Raw genomic sequence first — 21504 nt, forward strand, 5'->3', positions numbered from 1 at the left:
AAAGCTGGCATAGGCAATACTTGAGGAGGCAAATGTGGAAAAGCTGGAGCAGGCGGAAGCACAACTGGCGGCTGAACAGGCTGTAACATCGGGGGTGCATTAGCACCTTGTACATAGGGCGGAGGCAATTTCAATAAGTGGGACATTAAGGAATCTTCCTCAAAATCTTTTCTTTTATCAAGGGAAGAGATAGGCAACGTCGGATAGCATTTATCTATTGCCATTCGATGCTGTCTGTCTGAAATTTCCATTGCATTATCTATTTCATCATCTTTGAATTGCTGAGCAGCCTGTATAATCGTCATTCCCTGTGTTTTCCTATCTCGTTTCGCTTGTTTAATTTCTCTCTGTTTGGCTTCCTTACGCCAAAGGCGAAAAGAGTCAAACATTGCCGGCCGGGCTTTTCTTTTAAATAACGTTGCTTCTAAATTATCTAGCACATCAGTTTCGAAACTACCATTTTCTGGCCATTTTAAAACACCATCTTTCTTTGTATATCGGGTCCATGTCTTATTAAAGGCAATAGGACCAACACCATGTTTAGAATAGAGCTCATATTTGGGAGTTCCAACCGAAGGAATCGGACAGGAGTCCTCAAGCTGGGAGTCCCTATTACAACCAAAGCAACAAAGTTTTCCAAACTTAGTCAGACCAGACATCTCACGATTTTTACTGGCTGTTCACAAACATCAAGGGGGTAAAACTTTCAGTTTACACAGCACAAATGCACTTACCCCTCGGCTTTGGCCACTGCAATGGCCAAATCTAAGGACCTAAGGACAAAACAAAGACCAAAATTTGTGGGCGCGACCCACCAAATACTTAACTAAGGATGTCTTCTTACACCAACAGAGGCCCGTCTATCGTCTCGCTTTACCATACATCATCAAAGAAAGGGCCAAGGCAGGGCGGCAGTCAGGGCAGCAGTCGTCAGTAGCCGTCAGGAAGGAGTAACCGCGCTGAAAAAGACCTTCGGACCACTTCGACATACAGGGGTCGCTTGACGTGGCTCGCGATTCCTCCAGAATTTTCTTGCGGGGTTCCTCACGACCTTCAGGCAGAACCGGTACCGCTGAAGCCGCCCCACGTTGGGCGCCAGTTGAAGAACCAGAACCTTATGGGCCTGGCGGCGCAGGGTACGCCTGAAATCTCCTTGGATTCACCTGCCTCAACTAACAGAGACACGGGACACTCTGTCAGGCGTAAAAGATCAGATTTTATTAGCTGCAGCTAGTACAGTTGTCCAAGAAGTACACAAGGTATGTTCTCAGGAGACTGCCACTTTACTTTGTGGCGCACAATCTTATATACCGTATAAAAACCATTTATTAACTACATACACTCCCAGAACACATAGAAAGGAGCCAGTAAGAATAACGTAAAGATAGAACAGAGCCAATAGAAATGTCGGAAAACAAGACAGCACCAATAGAAGGAATTGGAAAACAAAGTATCAAGTGACTTAAGGTTGCCTCCCCTCCAGCTGTGTTTGTCACCCCTCCCTTGAACTAATTCATTAACCGATCCACAACGAAGTTGCATGTGGTGTGATAAGTTTGTGTGCGTTTGGAGGACAGTTGTGAAATGAGAGAATACTAGCAAAGGACAGCGAAGGCCAGACGATAAGATAAGATCGGCGGAGAATAGTGTGAGCCTACAGATAGTTGAAACAAGGATTGGAAAACCAGACAGGGATTAGTGTACTCGGTCAGACCTTAATACCAGCCTTGTAAAGATAGAGGCAGAAGGCTGTTTTGAACACCATGTTGCAGAATAAGCAGAAAAGGCAGAATGGACTTCGTTCGCTGTGCTGCCTGAGTGAAGGCAACATAAAATGGCGGCGGGCCACAAAATGGCGGGTCGATACGATCGTATTAAAAATCGAATTTCCTCACCCCGACCCGGCATCGCCGCTCTGCCGACTTCGTCCTCGCAACCGTCCCATGCATCCGCAGAACTTCATTCCAGCCAAAATGTGGAACACTCTTCCCACTCACCTGCGCCAGACCAAACACCTCCTTACCTTCAGGAAACTTCTCAAGACCTGTCTTTTCAAGCAGTAGCAGCTCCTCCTCCCTTCATCTCTCCTCCCCTCCTCTGCGCCTTGAGACTCTCACAGGTGAGTAGTGCACTATACAAATTCCTGATTGATTGATTGATTGATTTCAACGATCTTCAGATCCCTTTTTACAAATTCCTGATTGATTGATTGATTGATTGAGTTTAAGGATCTTCAGATCTCTTTTCCATTTGTTGTACCCCAATCCTTTGGTTTAGAGACAAGACTCTGATGGTAGTATGACAGATGTCATATGCGAGGGTAATGAAAACAAGCATTTGCAATGCAATAGGTCTTGCATTTTCTTGAGTTACAGCTTTTGGCATTGTACATTTCTAACTGGACGTTTCTTGCCACATAAATTGGTTAACCCTGTCTCATAATTTCGTCTTTTTCTGCCGTATAATTCCAGTGGCCCCGTATTTACTTAAAGCACTTCCATTTATCTTCTTCCTCTATCTTAAAACATACACAATTATCGTATAAACCTTTATCAGAAGTAAACTTTTGTCATTAGAGTGTAATGCTCAAAACACCATGACAAACATATAATTTGGGACGGATTGGAGGGTGAAAGGAGAGAGGGAGATGGGAGTAAAGATGGAGAGGACAAGTGGCCTAGTAACAGTGTCATGGACCCTGGAGTAAGAAATGAGAACGGTTCACTGGAATTTTGTCAGGAAAACTGAGCAGTAATTAGAGTTGAGTGAGGTCCGTATGTCTCTGGGCCCGGTGCCACTGCACCTGTTACTCCATTGATAACTAGGCCTCAGGAGAGAAAGTGGATGGGGCAGAAAAAGCAAAAGGAATACAACAGACAAAGGAAAGAAAGAGAAGTGGTTGCAAAGAAATAAAAGAAAGAAGGGAAAGACTAGAAAATGAAAGCACAACTAACAGAGGAAATAGACGTGTGAGATGAAAGAAGAGAAAGAAGCTAGCGAATGAAAGATAAAGAGGAAAGAATAATGACAGAAGTGTGAAAAGAAAGAGAAAAATGAACATTAGAGAAAAAAGTGAGATAGTGCGAGAAACGAGCAGTGAAAGAACAAGGGCATATACCGACACATTTCCCAGAGACACAGAATAGGAAACCAGTTTGACACTTTGGTTCCCAACAGGTAACTAGTGGCTTCCACATACAGATGGGGAAAAAGAGAGATTTATAGTAAAACCTGAATTGACAGATAAAGATAAGAAAAACACCAGAAAAAGGAAGGAAGAAAGATCTAAAAAAAAACAGTGAAAGGACTGAGTCAAAGGAAAGAGCAAATAAAAAGACAAAGAAAGAATGAAGGGGAGAGAAAAAAATAGTGAAAGACTGAACTCCTGATGAAGAAAAAAGAGAGGAGCGAAACAAGGAAAGACATTTTTGCGAGTTCGAAAGAGGAGGTAGCAAGAGGTAAAAGGAAATAAAAAAAGGGAGAGGAGTAGAAATGAACAGTTGAAAGAATGAGCCAAACTTTTAATATGTGGATTTTAAGAGCTGGAAAGAGAAAAGTGGGGGAGAAAGAAAACATTGAGAGTAGATCAGGAGTGTGGGTATGGACAGAGCTGTGTCCCAGCCCAGTGCTGGAATAACAGGCAGCGAGTGAGGAATGAGAAACAGAGCGCTGTGTAATTCCTGGTATTGGAATAATGGGGTGCTGTAGGTTAGGATTGAGGTGCACTGACACAAGTTGTATATGGGCTGCAGTACTAGAATAGTAACAGGCACACAAGATCAGAAGTGAGGTATGTCAATGGAGCTATGTGTGGAACCTAGTATTGGTGTGCTAGTGTTGTGAAGTGTTAGCCTGGAGGTGCCTTGGTGAAGCTGCGTTTGAGGCCAGCATAGGAGTGGCATTGCCTCCGAACCACAGAAGCGAGGAGTCCTGAAGGGCGTGTGTGAGCCTTAGTACTGAGAAGTAATATGCACTGAATGTTAACATTTATGGATTCTGGTGGAGCTGTGGTGGTTCCCATTAACAGTGGTGTTGGATGTTAGACTTGAGGTGCACTGGTTGATCTGTGTTTTTCTCTTTTGGGCCCAGTATTGGCTTGGCAGTCGGACTGAATATTAAAATTGAGCTGCTGTAATAGAACTGTATGTGAGCGGGTTCCCAGTATAGGAAAGGAAGCGACGTCACCGGGGGTAGAACTGAGGTGCACTGATGGCACTGTGCCCGAGGTCTCAGTACTGGAGCAGTAGAGTGTAGGAAGAACTGGGGTGCTCTGGCAGAGTGTGTGTGTGGGGTTCCTGGCACTGGCACAGCTGAAGGCTTGGAGTGTGTGACCTAAAGTGCGCTGATGGAGCTGCCCCTGAGGTCCCAGTACTAGAGCAGCAGAGAATACTGACTGGAACAACTGAGGTGCTCTGGCAGACAGCGTGTGTGGGGTATCTTGCAATGGCACAGCTGAGGGCTTGGAGTGTGTGAACTGAGGTACACTGATGTAGCTGCGCTGGAGGGCCCAGTACTGGAACAGCAGAGTGTACTGACTGCAAGAACTGAGGTGCTCTGGCAGACAGCGTATGTGGGGTTCTGACGCTGGCACAGCTGAGGGTTTGGAGTGTGTGAACTGAGGTGCACTGATGGAGCTGTGAGTGGGATCCCAGTATGGAGCAGAAGTGGGCACTGTCCCTAAGGACTGTGGACCTCTGGTAGAGTTGGGAAAGAAAATCCAAGCCAAGGAAGGGCTGCAGACAGCCCACAAACACCAAATGTGAACAAGATAGCCTGATTTATAGCCTTGTTTACAGCTGAGCTCCAGCAAGAATGATCAGCTAATGAAAAGGGATGCTTCCCTGGACAAGAGCAGGAAACAAAGTAAAAAGAAAAGTCACCTACAGACTAGACAGACAGGACAAAGCGTAATTATATATTAGTTGGTCCCTGCTCCCACACAGAAGAAGGAGAGACAAAGAGGCATGACTGGCCACTAGCAAGTAAGGATTTTTAAATCACACTGAAACTAACAAATGAAATAGCTGGAAGCACACAGAAGTATACTTAAAAAGTATGCAAGAGGTCGTACGCTTACACTCGACCTAAAGGACACAATGGTCCATTCTGATGCTCAAATATGATAGGGTTGTGAGGGAAGCCAGATCGAAATTCTTATCTTGAAATTCTACTCCTCTATTATTAGCCCCCTATAAGACTGTACAAAGTGGGCCGTCCTACTAGCGATGTCTGGTGAAGATAAGGCACACAAGGTGACTTACCTCAAGTCCTGTGACATTGCAAAAGCCTAAAATGCTTTTGGCAGTCAATATGGCCCTAATTATCTAGGGCCGGTATGCTCAATGTTCCACTGTCGGTTCACCAAGCCTTAGTGCACGATGATGAAGATGTAGTAATATTTACATAGATTGCTGGTAATTTGCCCTGGCAGCAGCCAACATCTGCATCCTTCACCATTTGAGACATTAACAGTCCCCAGTCCGGATGAATGTCTTACGGAGCTGGTAAAGATTTCCCACTGCAAACGTGTCATGTACAACATTATTGATAAAAAAGCCCATATTTGAACACATAATGGGCTACCTCTTAAACAGAGTGGGACAGCAAAGAAGATCATGTAGCGGATACCCAATAAACGCAAAATCACTTTCTTAGCTGAAGATTACACCCTCTTACATCACTGCAGAAGGAAGAAAGCCCTCTGCTGCGTTTTGTGTATGAAACCCTCACCCCCCCCATACCCTCACCAGCTCAACCAACTCAACAGGATACACGACCCACTCATCTGACTCTTCATACCACGTGGCAAGGAGAATATCCCTGTGACATTCTTTCTCCCCCCAATATCACTAGGTGTAGTGACTACCGCAACTATCCTTGATGGCCTGTCCCGCCTCTCCACTTGGCGGGCAATAAGCATTACATTTGATATCCAGATTCATTGGGTTTTCCATGCTCCTGCAGATGCCGGATCTATCCCACATTATTTCAGCTCACCTACCTTCTGTTGCCGTACTAAATGGCGATGATGGAGAGGCTACATTCCCCCTCCTCCTCCTCCTGACAAATGAAGTGCAGGACGCAGTTATTCTACCATTGCACAAGCCCCCCCCCCCCTCATTTCTTTTTGTCTGCTATGACTCCCTCATACTTTTCCTTCCCCCCACCACAGCCTCTGGACATAATTATTTGCCGATTTCAAATGCACAATGTGTCCCCTGTAAAAAAATACTGCAAAATAAAAAAAATTAACAATTCCATTATATCACTGAAATCCTTTCCCTTTTTATGACTGGAGAGTCACTCATAATGTGTTTTCAGATCTTTCTAGTTTGGCCTACTGTGCAATCTGACAACTCCCTGATTGGTTTATTAGAGGTTCACTTATGATGCTTTAATGTCTTGTTAGTGCCTTGGGAAGCGCACCTAAATTCCTATAGAACATTGACTATAGGTACTTCTCCCTTATAGATGATGTTGATCCCACACTTCAGAAACGTTTGTAGCCCTTTCAAGGCTGACATCAAGAGGGATTTCCCTCTGGTCATTTTAGTTTTCTGTGTATCAAACACCACTTCATTTACTCTTTTCTCGCCGCTGCGCAGATCTGATCTATGTCGAAAATTATTTCACAAATTGTTCTTTCTGTCCTTAAATGGCATTGTTCCAATTTAATGGCAAGAGTGTATTTTCAAAGAAAGGTATGTCATAAGGTTTTTGCCCCCCCCTTCAACTTCTTCTCTCAAACGTGGTAATCCCTCTGGTAATGTTCAAGCCTTCCCTCTATGACCTTTATTTGGTTTGCAGTTTTTCAAGGATGATTGCGGATTCACCATTTCGTGGTCATTAGAACACACATTTGCTCGGACTTGTCTTTTACTCTTTGCTCTCCTTTGTCACACCATAATTGGACCTACCTAAAAGGATTGCTGTGGAAATTTGAAAGAATGCAGCTCCTTCATTTATCGCCTCATTGCTTGCCCTCTCTCAATCACATTTGGTGGCCACTGCTGGGGTCGTCATTGCATCTATACATTTGGGCTTACAGCAACTCAGCCCATCGCCCATACACCAGCACAACCCTCCTCAAGATCTTTGTGGATTACTGTGGACTGCGAGTTCCCTCTCAGCTCATTCCAGGTTATAAACTCTGATTTGATACAGATCGATCCCCCACTGGACTGGTTTTACTTGTATAGAACAAGAAAAGGAACATAAAAACCTTAACTTACTTAAGCCCAAACCAAGCTGACAAAGGGCACTTAGAGGTAACTCTAACTTTACCCCTAGGTAATAAAAGGATTTCTGTGGAGGGGCTTAGCCACGTGGAGTTCCTTTATTTTCTCATTGGCTACCATTGAACTCATTGTGCATTTTTATTCTTATATCCTTCTTTTTATTATTTTACATAATGTTGCTTGGATGATTTGCTCTACATCGTACCATCTTCACTGATAGTGATAAACTTAGAATTTTCCCACCTAATTTTGGGGACCCTGGAACACTTCCTTTATAAAATATAGTCTATGTCTTGGATTTGAGGTAACTACTGCCGTTCTCTAAATTTAGACCCTGGCTCCACAGATTAAACAGGCCACTTTTTCTCTCTTTATGAGGCATACTTTTAAAAGCTTTGACTGGGACAGCCCACTTTTTGTATCTGACCTGTACTCCTTTGTGTCATCCAACAGCGCAAAAAGTGGTAAAATGGCAGGGACAAATTCCTGTATTGAATTATTTGCAACAAACTTCTAAATTGATCATTGATGGTGTATTTTAAACAATCTTGGAGACTGATGAAGACAGCGTTTTTATAGGTGTTTTCATGTTTGTTTAGAGATATGTGTATTTGTGATGTAAGTCTAATTGGATGTTATATATATGTTGTATATATGTCATTTTGGAATTGATGTCCGAAAAATGAAGGGAATAATTTTGTGGTAATTAAAATACACCATCAATGATCAATTTAGAAGTTCGTTGCAAATAATTCAATACAGGAATTTGTCCCTGCCATTGTGCCACTTTTTGTGCTGTTGGGTGATATCTATTCTGCCCAGGTATTGTAGGGTTATTAGGATAGACCCTCCTCTTTTCTATAGACCTGTACTTCTTTGTGGTCAGCTTGTAAACACTCCTAGGTCTCAATTCAGTGTGAAATGAAACTTTACATATGTGATTTACTTTTGTAGCTTGTTTTTGCTTTAAAAAAGGGTAGGTTTGGCACCAGAGAGCAGAAGAAGGGCGACCATGGTTATAAAAAGACGTTCTTTAAAGGGCCCTGGTGTATTTAGTTTACTTATAGGTCCCTAGTAAAGTGGTATTACATGTAACCAGTGACTGTAAATTAAATGATAATAGTGGTCCTGCAGCACTGGTATGCCACCCACTTAAGTAGCCCTTTAAACATGTCTCAAACCTGCCATTGGAGACTGTGTGTGCAGTTCAAACTACCATGTTGACCTCTCAAAAAAACCCAAAAAACTTTTGTCTGGCCCAAACCTTCCCTCACCGTAGGGTAAGTCCGGGGCTGCCTGCCTAGATGTGTGTATTTAAAAGGTAGGATGTGTACTTTTGAGGTTTACATATCCTAGTAGTGAAAAACTCTCAAATTCATTGTTCATTACTGCAAGGACTACCTCTACCATAGGATAACATTGGAGTTACTTTATTATATTTAATAAGATATAATTTCTAAATGGGAATGGGTAATCCCTTTATGTTTGGTGTCTTTGGAATCATAATGAGACAGGGCATTACTGGAAAGATATTGGGATTCAATTTGGGCGGAATTAGCAACAGCTAAAGACACTCAGTTCACTTGGGGCTGAAACAAGATACTAATAACTTGATAGTAATGACATTTCATAGAAGTTGACAGATAGCAACGTCACTCGCTTACCTGTTGAGATTAAAGATTTTTATAAAGCAAAGCTACGTTTGGGGCTCCGTTACAGAACTTTGCAAAAGTTACAAGAGTTTCTTGGCAGAACTGGGCCTAGTGGAGTACAGCTAGCATTTGCACAGATGAGTAACTTTGCATTTTGATTGGGAGTGTCAAAGTTTACGTCACATTTTCCAGTGATGGCACATAGCATAAAGATGTCAGAAAGTGTACCTGGTCACGTGTTCGAGAAAAATCCTGTTTGACATAAACAGTTCTAAAACTGTCACTTTAGGTGAGGGCAGAACTAGGCTTCTTCCAGTGTATTCAGAAGCCTAAGAGAAGCCCTATGTCACTTTTACTTAAAGTGGTACTGTGGTAGCAAAAATCCTTGCAGCTACCCAGTATACTTTAAATCTATTTGTCTTGCGTGCTTGATGTCTCCAAGTGACGTTTTATTTTTTCAGTGCAGTTAACAATAAATCAGCAACTAAAAACAATGTATTTATCAATGGCATGAAGTATACGTATTTCACACTGATGCTGATTATTAGAATGTCACAGGAACAGGTTTCTAGTTAGTGACTACGCGTTGCTATAGAAACAACCCAGCCTATCCCGACCCAGTGTTTGATCTTATGGATCCAAGGGCACATCTCGAAGTTGATGCTGAAGAGGAAGTTTGATGCCGCGCTCAGCTCTGCTCCCAGCCGGTGTGAGCTCAGCACAGACCGCCGCGCCATGCAGAGCTCACCCAGGCGTCTCTCGGCCGTGCACGCCCTGAACACCTTCATGCAGGGCAGGAGGCACTCGGCCTCGGAGACCGTGCATCGAGTGCTGCAGAGACGGCGGAGCTCGGTGATAGAGGTGCTCTCATCTTCCACGCAGAGGGTCATGGTGGCCGTGGCGTCTGTGGACAACATGGAGATACACACCAGCCTCAAAGAGACGAAAAGTAAGGTTGTTTTTATACTGAACCTAAGTGCCAGTGATTCAGACACCAGGCAGTGAGTTAAGGCTCCTATGAAGGTGGTGTGACGGAAACTCGTTCAGTTGCACGAGCCTGATGTTTGTCGTTCTGTTGCAGGAAATTCAAGACGCCCAACTTCGAAGTACACAAAAGTCGGCGAGCGCTTGCGGCATGTAATCCCGGGACACATGCAGTGCTCGATGACGTGCGGAGGCCGGGCGTGCAAGTACGAGAACCCAGCCCGATGGAGCGACGAGGAGCAGGCCGTGAAGGGGCTGTACTCCTCATGGTAAGCTCGTATTACACATCGATTTACTATGGCGGCCCAGCGTTACACACGGAGAGCAAAACTTTTTATAGTGACATTCATTGTAAAGAAAGTGTACTGTTTATTTTAGGCTGTTTTTATTTTCTAAGTGTTGAAAAGGGATGCATATATTTACAGTCTCTTAAGCATGTCTACATTGCTAAAAGTGAGATCCACCTTTAAAGTTCCTTCACAGTGAGCCTTATTGTTATAAAGTCATCAGCATTCCATGCTCTTTCCAAGTCTTTAAGTTCATTTTTGTCATAAATATGAGTGATTCACTTACCCGCAGTAAAAAGGGATGACAGACGTGCAATAAAACGAAGATGCTAAAATTAATTTACCTTCAACATTTAGGCTACCGGCGTGCATCTTCAAATTCCTAGGGTCCATAGTCCGCCTCTGAGCATTCTGTGTGGTCTTTTGTCCGGCAAAAGTCTTGCACTGAAAGAAGCTGTGTTTATTTGTTTTATTACTGTACACATCAGCACTAGCCAAGCCAGAGAGGCTTCGGAGCACTTTGTATTGAACAACAGCCGTGTTTAGTTGTCAGAATAAAATGATAGCGACAAAGAATACTAAATACTGGCAATCATAAACACCATAGAGCCTCGTGGTATCTTACCTATTGTATAGTATCATTTTAAGGCATAGAGCTTAATGTGGCTTCGAACCTATGAGATAGTATCACCGCACTGCTTAGAGCTTCATGTGGCTTCTTAGCACTGCTTAGAGCTTCATGTGGCTTCGAACTTATGGTATAGTATCACTGCACAGCTTAGAGCTTAATGTGGCTTATTACCTATTGTATACTATCACTCTACGGCATAGAGCTTCATGTGGCTCGTTACCTATTGTATACTATCACTCCATGTCATAGAGCATCATGTGGCTTCTTACCTATTGTGCAGTATCACCCCACGGCATAGTGCTTCATGTGGCTTCTTACCTTTTGTATACTATCACTCCATGGCATAGAGCTTAATGTGGCTTCGAACCTATGATATTGTAACACCGCACTGCTTAGAGCTTCATGTGGCTTCTTAGCACTGCTTAGAGCTTCCTGTGGCTTCGAACTTATGGTATAGTATCACCGCACTGCTTAGAGCTTCATGTGGCTTCTTACCTAATGTATAGTATCAGTGCACTGCTTAGAAATTCATGTGGCTTCTTACCTTATGTATAGTATCACTGCACTGATTAGAACTTCATGTGGCTTCTTACCTATTGTATACTATCACTTTACAGCATTAGGCTTCATGTGGCTTCTTACCTATTGTATATTATCACTGCACTGCTTAGAACTTCATGTGGCTTCTTATCTATTTTATATTATCACTGCACGGCATAGAGCTTCATGTGGCATCTTACCTATTGTATACTATCACGCTACGGCATAGAGCTTCATGTGGCTTCTTACCTATTGTACAGTATCACGGCACAGCATAGAGCTTCATGTGGCTTCTGACCTATTGTATACTATCACTCTATGGCATAGAGCTTCATGTGGCTTCTGACTTATTGTATACTATCACTCTACGGCATAGAGCTTCATGTGGCCTCTTACCTATTGTACAGTATCACTGCACAGCTTAGAGCTTAATGTGGCTTCTTACCTATTGTATATTATCACTCTACGGCATAGAGCTTCTCTTGGCTTCTTACCTATTGTACAGTATCACTGCATGGCTTAGAGCTTCATGTGGCTTCTTACCTATTGTATACTATCACTCTGCGGCATAGAGCTTCTTTTGGCTTCTTACCTATTGTACAGTATCACTGCATGGCATAGAGCTTCATGTGGCTTCTTACCTATTGTATACTATCACTCTACGGCATTGAGCTTCTTTTGGCTTCTTACCTATTGTACAGTATCACTGCATGGCTTAGAGCTTCATGTGGCTTCTTACCTATTGTATACTATCACTCTACGGCATAGAGCTTCATGTGGCTTGTTACCTATTGTATACTATCACTCTATGGCATAGAGCTTCATGTGGCTTGTTACCTATTGTACAGTATCACTGCACAGCTTAGAGCTTCATGTGGCTTCTTACCTATTGTATACTATCACTCTACGGCATAGAGCTTCATGTGGCTAGTTACCTATTGTACAGTATCACTGCACAGCTTAGAGCTTCATGTGGCTTCTTACCTATTGTATACTATCACTCTACGGCATAGAGCTTCATGTGGCTCGTTACCTATTGTACAGTATCACTGCACAGCTTAGAGCTTAATGTGGCTTCTTACCTATTGTATATTATCACTCCACTGCATAGAGCTTCATGTGGCTTTTTACCTATTGTATACTGTCTCTCCACGGCAGAGAGCTTCATGTGGCTTCTTACCTATTGTATAGTATCACTCAACGTCTTAGAGCTTCAGGTGGCTTCTTATCTGTTGTCCTGAGAAAATGGTGAGAAATCATGGATTTTTAAGCAGTTTCCCAAAACGTGCTAAAGAGTTGTTTGTATTATAGACAGTTAAAGAAATATTTGGTTATGCAATGTTAGATGCTCCTTCATTAGCTCTAGCACAGAGACAGATTTAGCTGTCATGCCAGCCCCATGTAATACATGTGTTCACAGCCACATAAAAAGAAGTGCATTTTGTGTCAGAGGTTGTGTGTCAGTGTGTTTCTTTACCAATACTTTTTTTCTGTATCCATTTTTTCTTTTTGGGCATCTTATGTTATGAACTTTGTCTCTAGGTTACAGTAATTCAAAACCAATAGTACATTTTCTTTATGCCAATACTTAGAATTTTTACATGTGATGTGCATTAAAACCAAAAATCGGTTCTGTATTTGTTGTTAGCAAGCCTGCCTGCTAAGAAGCACCTTTCTGTGTTATTAAAATCTTCGGCAATCGGTAATTTAGCTTTAACTTAAAACATTTTAATTGCAAGTTTTAATGCCATGTTTAGGCGACAGCTTATTTTCTTTTTTTTTTATTATTTTTGTGACATATGCCTATATTACAACGTGAAAAAATAACCATTACAGAGCTTGCCCAGGCCAGACCTATTTACTTCACCAATGCTTGTTTGTCAAAATGTATAAATATCAGTTTTCTTCTATTTTTTCAATCCTACCTCTTCATTGTAAGTTCTCAGTATTAATGATTGTTTGATTTTGACTTGGAGTGACAGATTTGGAAAATCAAATGTATTCCAAATCTCACAATCACAGGCTAAAGATACCGAAGTAAGCAAATCCTAATGGCTCAGATAGCGTTGTTGCTGCTATAGAACCTACAGGCTGAAACGGGTATTTACATGCTTAGGCCTGAACATTAGTAGTGATTTTGTCATATCAAGTTTTATTAATTTTGATGATGAAATTCCTTCATACAACTCATGAACAAACTGCCACATCAGTAACTGCCTTCTGGCATCAAGCACCCTAGGTAAGCAATACACCTTCTGAACTCAGCATAATTTCACTCTAAAATAGTAGCCTTAAAATAGATTTCATAAATGCAGTGACGTTTGGAAATTACAGCATTTTTGTTTTTGAAAATGTAGGCATTTTATTAACAAATACAGATTTTTCATTGTACATTAATAACCCTAATTCTCTCAAACAGAAAGTTGACCTTTTCATGGACAAAACTGTCTTATTTGCCTTGAAATATTTCCCTTTTTAGTACTATCACACACAGACAGATTCAGGTTTCATACCTATTTCTCATTATCAAACACCAGTAATTGCCATGTGCCTCTGTTATGGGAAGAGGAGACAGACTTGTATCATTACCTGCCACAGTACTTAAAGAATGGGTAATCTTGTATCAAGGGCATGCCTAATCTATGGATAGTCACGGCATGTTAAGAAAATCCACAATAAAGCAGGGAAGTGTACAGCATCATGTGCGGGATATTAAGAATGCCACTTAAAATGCCTACAGTGTGTCATGGAGTGTTATTATTATACCAGAGATTGTATGGTAAGATTATCACTAAAAATGACTACAATGTGATATATATGGGCCATGGGATAGTTAGAATGTCACTGAAATGCCGCCATGTCTTTGTTTTGCTACTAATATGGGAAAGATAGCCAGACACCCACCATTAAAACCAGAGGTAGTCAACATTTTGCCAAAATGGCATATGTCCTGAAGTGCTCACAATGATGAAAGAATGTCAGTGAAAGACAGATTAGTACCAAAAATGCTCACAATGTGTAATGGAGGGAGCACCTTGCATGTTAGGCTGCATGTCGGACATGGATTGTGGATGAGAGGAAATGTCTAACCCACGGCGTTGTCCTACTGATCCCCTCCCCCCAGTTCTGCTAACATTCACAGTATGTTCCAGTCTGTGTGTTAACATTTCTGCTGTTTAATTTTGCTGAGCACATCATCATCTATGACGGTGGTGTCCCGATTTACAGCCCAAAGTGCAGTAGCCACCTCTGAGCCTGTCGAATGGTCATCGGTGTTCTAATATGTTCAAGTAACCAAATGCATCCTTGGTTTAGCAATTCACCAAACCTGGTGTGATTCTACTCAAGTTACTTAATCTCCATGGGAATCAAATGTCCTCATTGTATGTGTAATAACAATGCAATCTAGTTCTGTACCTTTTGAACGCCCTCAGGCCATTGGCAACGAGGGTTCTGAGTTTAATCGGCCCTCCCACCCTCCAAGGCAATTCTGTTCTATCTCAGCACGTCCAGATTGATCGTGCTGCAATAAAAAATATTATCTGTAATGTGTTTTACGCCACCTCGGAATAATTTACTCCTTCTAGCTAATACTCAAAATAAAATAAAGCTATACCACACAGTAAGGTGTAGTGGAACGATTACGCCACTAACCTTGCTCATTCATGTGGGATCTGCGTCCTAGTGAGTGTCACATGGAATGAAGCACAGGTTCCCCACCAAACTGCACTGGCGTATGAAACTGTAGCATCTTTACATACTATTGTTTGTCCAGACACCTCATTGTAAAGCACAAAGTAACATGACCCAGGTGTTCCCTGTAAACACATATATCAGCTTCTTGTAGTTTAATTATTCAAAACGAAAACGATTTGAGCTTTGTTTTCTTTTCTTTTTTTTACAGGATCACTGAAAATATACTAGCAATGGCACGACCCTCAACTGAAATCCTCGAAAAATATAACATAATTGCACAATTTCAAAGGTGCACATTTTTCATTTATCACAACTAGTAATCATTTTGTAATCCAATTTTAATATTTTGGTTAATCGATTTGCATGAAGCATTTTCCTTTCCTCGTAATTTTCCTGAACCAACCATTTTGTGGTTTTAATCTAAAATGTATACAGAGATGAACTAAATAATGTAATTGATTTGTTCCTTGCTTAAGATGCGGCATTAAAACCGTAATTAACCTTCAGCGTCCCGGGGAGCACGCCAGCTGTGGCAATCCGCTAGAGCAAGAGAGCGGCTTCACCTACGTCCCCGAAGCTTTCATGGAGGCTGAAAGTAAGTTCCGTCCTGCTGCTGCCCCTCATTAAATCTTAAACACATGCAGAATGGCTGCTGCTGGGCTGCAGCTTGACGGGGGCTGTGTCAAAGAGCAATCGCACAATGAACCTGTATGAAAATTGGCCAGCGTTGTAATTCAAACATAATCTCTATTATGTCGTCGGTGCAATGCACTTGAGAGTAATTTGCCTATATAGAAGTTTTAGGCCTCCATCGTAAGTGCAGCGTTTACATAAAGGCAGAATGAACGAATTACATCTGTTAGCGGTAAAATGTTTGTCACTTAGTTGCCGTCGAGTGCACCGGGAAAACTGCATGGGTTGTCTGACTCATTTAAAATCCTGAAATAAGTAGTGAGGGTCGCACTTGTGTGCAATTCTTTAACACATTTAAGGTTGCGATGCATTGTCATGTGTTTGTCAATCACTGTGTTAGAAAGGTTTGAACATCAGTTTGAACTCAGGTGGCCCACCGCTAAATGGTTCACATTGAAAGGTATGGTTAATAACTTAAATATAACTGTAAGGCACAGTCACCTTTAAAACCCAGCCTCAGCAGCTGGTAACAATGCCACAGCAAAGTAATGTCAGGGCGCCACGTCTGAAAACTAAGTGGCTGTGAGGGCGGACGTAAGGTAAAACACAGAGTTAGTTTCTCCACAAACACTGCAGAGTTTATTAAAGATTAGGGGCCTGTACTAGACTTTAGTGATGGGGTAAATCCATTGGTATGTCGGAGTGCGGGATTTTATTTTTGAAAATAGAAAAAAACTAGGGACTGCCACACCATGAACACCATGGGGGTTGTCTCTCATAGTCTGGGGATCATTTTGCAGTTTTCGCTGCCCCTTACCCTAAGTACATTTTGAACTTTCAGCCGCCCACTCTAAATCAGTTGCAAAGTCGAATCACCAAACTCCGATGCCTGTACACCTTCTTGCTGTTGGAGGATTACATAAGCAACACAGACGGAGTACTTTCTGTCGCTAAAGTGCTAAAGGTCCACCTGTCTGTAAAGGTGGATGAACCTTTAGTTTAGTCATTGCGACAGAGTACCCTCTTGGCCTCATTCTTAATCCGCCACTAGGTGCTTCAGTGTGTTAATAACACTTGACCAAGTATAATGCAGAAGAATCACATGCATCTGAAACAACATCCCCATATCCCTCAGGACCGCACCAACACTGCTCCAATTTGGTAAAGAGCTGAATACACACCTCTTTACAGAACACTACATCGGAATGTATTGACAGACTGCTAACCAGCGATCCCTCCTATCACGTCTTGACCTTATTCTTGTCTTTGATCTGGTAGTGTTCCACTGCCTTTTAGCTACGTTTCGACTGTATAAATGCCACCTACAAACACAAACAATGAAGTGCTAAGAAGCTTAATTCTGCCCGGAGTACTTTGTTGTATGATACTGTAATGTTTACAAGCTCTAATATTTGATGACCTTTCCTTTCATCAGCAAGGGCTTTTTGTATCTGTCTTTTAGCTCCAACTGATATGACCTTTTTGCTTTCCCAGCTCACAAAAGACTTGTGCCATTGCGATTTCTTCTTACGACATTCATGTGAACCAAGTTTTCCTGACACTGTTTGCCAAGCCACAACAGTAGGTCACCTACTCCAAAATTTCTTCAGGTCTCGTGTGTGAGAATTTTGGATAACAGGAAGCGCTGAACTTGAGTATGAATTTACCTCTTATAGACGATTACCCACGCAGTTGGTCATATCGCACTTGGTGTAAAAAAAGAGAAAAGACTCATTTTATTAACAGTCCGTCATGAATAAATTGAGCAAATGTTGCTCAAATGTGAATTTACCTTGAAAAAACAAAAGACAAGAGGTTTTTGGCAAAACAGTTGGTTTAATTAAACATTACAGCTAGGAGAACAGTTACAGAAATGCTGTCAGAGGACTGCCTCAAAGTGCAATTGAGCTGAGCAGTGTTTTATACATTTCTCTGTGCTCCATAAAACAATTACAGCGTTCCTTCTTAGGTAAAAAATGTGTGTCATTGTCTTGGTCATCCTGATAACAAATGTAGGTGGGCCTCGACCTTGCGTGGATACAGTGAGGGCAAGTGAGTAATGTGTCCAGATGTCCGGCCTGAGGGGCTCACGATCTCCGCACGTTTCTGTGTGTGCTGTGTTCCAATTGACTGAGTGTTCCTAACTTCATGTGGCAGCTGACTTTGTGATGTTTTAGTGAATAAGCGCACCCCTCCGGCCATATGTGCTTTAATGGGGCCTGTCTCCTGGGACCATTGTGGTGTCGCTGCGCCTATGTATGGGATTGATCTGAGTATCTGTTGACACGCTTGTCTGCCGGCTATGTGCTGCCCCACCTGTGACATATCAATCAGTAATCACAGGCCTGGGTCTCAGAGCCTGCCTGACCACATATTTCTGAGTCTGGGTTGATGGAGAGTTCATGACAGGTGAATTTGGCTACAGTGAGGTGATTTAGTTTTTATATGTGAACATATTGTGGTGCACATCAACATCGACTTTTTCAGAATTAACATTCCCCCCCCCCAGTTGAATTTTCATCTAAAATGTCTAACCCACACTACATGACAGTCACATTACTGGGGGCTTGTTGTTCTTCAGTCTTTACTATTCCTCCTTCCCTAGTTATTTGCACTCTACCCAATTTGAGGACAGCGTTTTTACAGCAGTAGGCAATACTTGTAGGAAACCCCAGATAAACAGCAACAATATGAAAACAGGCAACAATGACGTGCACAGACTGGTCAGCCACCGGGAGAGCTAGGACAACCAGTTTGTGAACCACTCCTGCTCAGGGGCACCTCACGCATGTCGCTTTGTAAATGGTGCAATGCTTGGATGGCAAGAGTGAGAGTCCATTTGTCAATGTAATTGCCTAGTTATAACTGTGTAGCAGGATGCACCGAGTTTGGTACACACCCCTCCCTCCAATGCAGTCATTAAGTCCAACACATATTGATGTTGCATTACCATGAGGTGGATGGCTCTCAGCTCTTCCTTGATCGAATTAAGGCAGAGCTCAGTGCTATTCATCATCTTGAGCATTTCCCACCTGGTTATCTGTAACCAGCAGATGTTCACTTTTGTCTGCATGATATTTGTGCATCACAGAACAGTCTGGATTCTTCGGGAATGTCCTTGTACTGAGCCAGCCAAAATAATCAGCAGTTTTTTGTTCTCAAGCCTGATGCAACAGTCATCTTCTTCTTTAGCGGGTTTTGGTACAACTCTCACAGATCTTCTCCAGGAATGACCAGGGTTGGGTGTGAATGGTGACGAGGGAGCAGAGGCCATGCCATCCAGGGACAAGCTAAGTGTAGGTAAACTCGCTGCACTGCCAGTAAGTGTCCATCAGCATGGAGGTGCCCCATTGCAGGTCCGGAATGTGCAGGATTGTGCCACAGCTTTCATTTGTTCCCAGTGGGAATGTTCCTTTACCTCTGAAACACAAGGAATACAGTGTGGTTTCTGTACAAATAGGGGTAGCTCCTTCCCTTCTAACCACGTATATCTATGCACTTCACTATCCCAGTTTTCCAGACATGGGGTATTTATGCTGTTATTCAGCCCTCCTCTACAGGACTCATTCCCCTTTGTATCATCACAGTGGATGACCCTACCCTGGAACTTCATGTCTGGGGTCCATTTGTTATTAAAGGCGATACCCCAGATACACTAAGGGCCACCCTGGTTGTACAGATGGAACCAAGAGTGAAGTGTTTGCGCATTGATTTGGTGGTTTTGCTACCTCTAAGAATCTCCTTTCTGGAAAGTCTTGGGGCCAAACTGTATCCTCCCCTATGGTGCCCTTCGTGCACATTCTGTCTAGCTCAGTTTGAATATCGCCGGGCTTGGTGAAAAGGTTCAGTTGTGTGGGATTCGTCTCATATCGGTTCAGATTCACTGCTTCTCTGTGGGGTTCTACTCTGTTGGGTTGTATGTTGGCCCTAATCATACATAGGTGTAGGAGGAGAAGGCATTTTGCCTTTCCAGGGGCTACCTTTTCTGACAAGTAAAGCCTGTCTGTGCCTACTGCATGCGGTATCAGAGGACAGACATACCATGACCTTCACAGTGCAGTTCTTGATCCTGTTGATAGTATTGATGTGGCTGCTCAAAAAGTAATGGTCCACTGTAAAAGTGGTGCACTTGGAGGCTTGATTGCAGATTTGTTGGATAGGAGCTAAGATTTATTTGTTATGGCCAATCTACCATGTCTGTCGGGGGCAGGCCGAGCTCTTCTAGAGGGCGATATAAGCAGGGAAGAAATAACGCAGGTTATCGCAAACCTCCCCTACCATAAATCTCCGGGAGAGGACGAATTCCCTGCGGAATTTTAGAGATGGGCTGGGGAAGAGGCAATCACTGCAGTGCACGAGGCACTTACGGAAGCATATCAGGAAGGCTCTTTGGGCGCTCTGTCCAACAGGGCTACGATTGTCGTTCTACCTAGGCCAGGGAGGGACCCCCTACTCTGTGGCAGTTATTGCCCCATCTCCCTCCTGAACGGAGATGTCAAACTCCTAGCCAGCGTCCTAGCAGCACGTCTATGTAAAGTGATACCATCCTTGATTCATAATACTCAGGTGGGATTTGTGCCGGGGTGCACCTCCAGAAATCACATGCGTACCCTCTGTCATACCTTACTGGAATCATTACAACTACCAGAGGAAGCCCTGGCTCTATCTCTAGATGTGGAGAAAGCATTTAACCGTATTGAATGGCCCTATCTGTTTACCACCATGAAGCACTTCGGCCTAGGGGAACAATTTATCTCCAAAGTCCGATTACTGTATGACCATCCCACGGCACAAGTTAATTGCAGGGGCTTTCTATCAGACCCATTCCCCATTGGAAGAGGCACACTCCAGGGTTGCCCCCTGTCTCCGCTCCTATTCCTGTTAGCAATGGAACCTCTGGCAGCTACTATACGGAACTCCAACCAGATAAAAGGTATCCCTCTAACAGGGGGTTCATCCAAAATCTATCTCAACGCAGATGACATCCTATTAACCTTGTCTGACCTCGAAAGCTCCCTGCCATCACTACTTTCTATCATAGAGGGCTTCGCGCCCTTATCCAGATATCGGGTAAACTGGGACAAGAGCGAAGCGCTGCCCCTATCCCGCGTAACGACGAGAGCTGCAATCCATGACCTTCAATTCAAATGGACCCGACTCGCCTTAAATATCTAGGAACGTATATCAATCGAGGCCTGGAACACATGTTCAGGGACAACCTCGACCCTCTTATATCCCGAATGAAACAGGACTTCGCCAAGTGGTCACTACTGGGCCTATCCATGTGGGGCAGGACGCAGGCGGTTAGGATGGTTACCCTCCCGCACTTCACATACATATTAGGCATGTTCCCTCTACAGGTGCCTCTGTCCTCGCTCCGCATGATCAATGCATCAATAAGGACCTTTGTCTGGGGCTCCACACGCTCAAGGCTGAAACCTGCAACACTATTGGCACGACAACCCTATGGAGGCTCAGGCCTACCCTCAGTAGAACAATACTCATTAGCTTTACAATGATCAAAGCTAGCGTACACACTCCCAGACACCCTGGACCCCCCACAATGGGTAGCCACGGAGAGACTCTTAAGGGGTCAGCATGAGGAGATAGGAGGGATATACACTGATCACCCCGACTTGTCTAACCCCATCCTTACGGGCACAAATAGCCTGGCGCAGAGCTCACCGCTTACTCGGCACACACCCAGGTCCCTATAGCAGGGAATAAAAGCATAAAAATAGGAGGAAATCTTCTCAGATGGCGCCAATGGAACGATGCTGGTATCCACAACATATCCCAAATCATAGAAGGCGATCGATTTCGAACCTTCGCCATTCGGCATA

At 43.2% G+C, this 21504-nt stretch overlaps 1 protein-coding gene across 3 annotated transcripts in view; it reads left to right on the plus strand.

Annotated features, from left to right (window-relative positions):
* The window catches only part of PTPDC1 (protein tyrosine phosphatase domain containing 1), a 227818-nt gene that overhangs the window by 126818 nt on the left and 79496 nt on the right, over window positions 1-21504 (plus strand). Inside the window, exons 1-4 of one of the 3 annotated variants that reach the window (XM_069206401.1) lie at window positions 8088-9839; window positions 9972-10143; window positions 15237-15317; window positions 15505-15623. In XM_069206401.1, coding sequence (XP_069062502.1) covers window positions 9551-9839; window positions 9972-10143; window positions 15237-15317; window positions 15505-15623 — 661 coding nt within the window. In that variant the 5' untranslated portion in view covers window positions 8088-9550. Of the gene's footprint in view, window positions 1-8087; window positions 9840-9971; window positions 10144-15236; window positions 15318-15504; window positions 15624-21504 lie in introns of those variants that run through there. The other 2 variants (XM_069206402.1, XM_069206403.1) reach the window with 2 other exon arrangements.

Source organism: Pleurodeles waltl, chromosome 9 (genome assembly GCF_031143425.1).
Source record: "Pleurodeles waltl isolate 20211129_DDA chromosome 9, aPleWal1.hap1.20221129, whole genome shotgun sequence".
In the NCBI taxonomy this organism is placed as follows: Eukaryota; Metazoa; Chordata; class Amphibia; order Caudata; family Salamandridae; genus Pleurodeles; species Pleurodeles waltl.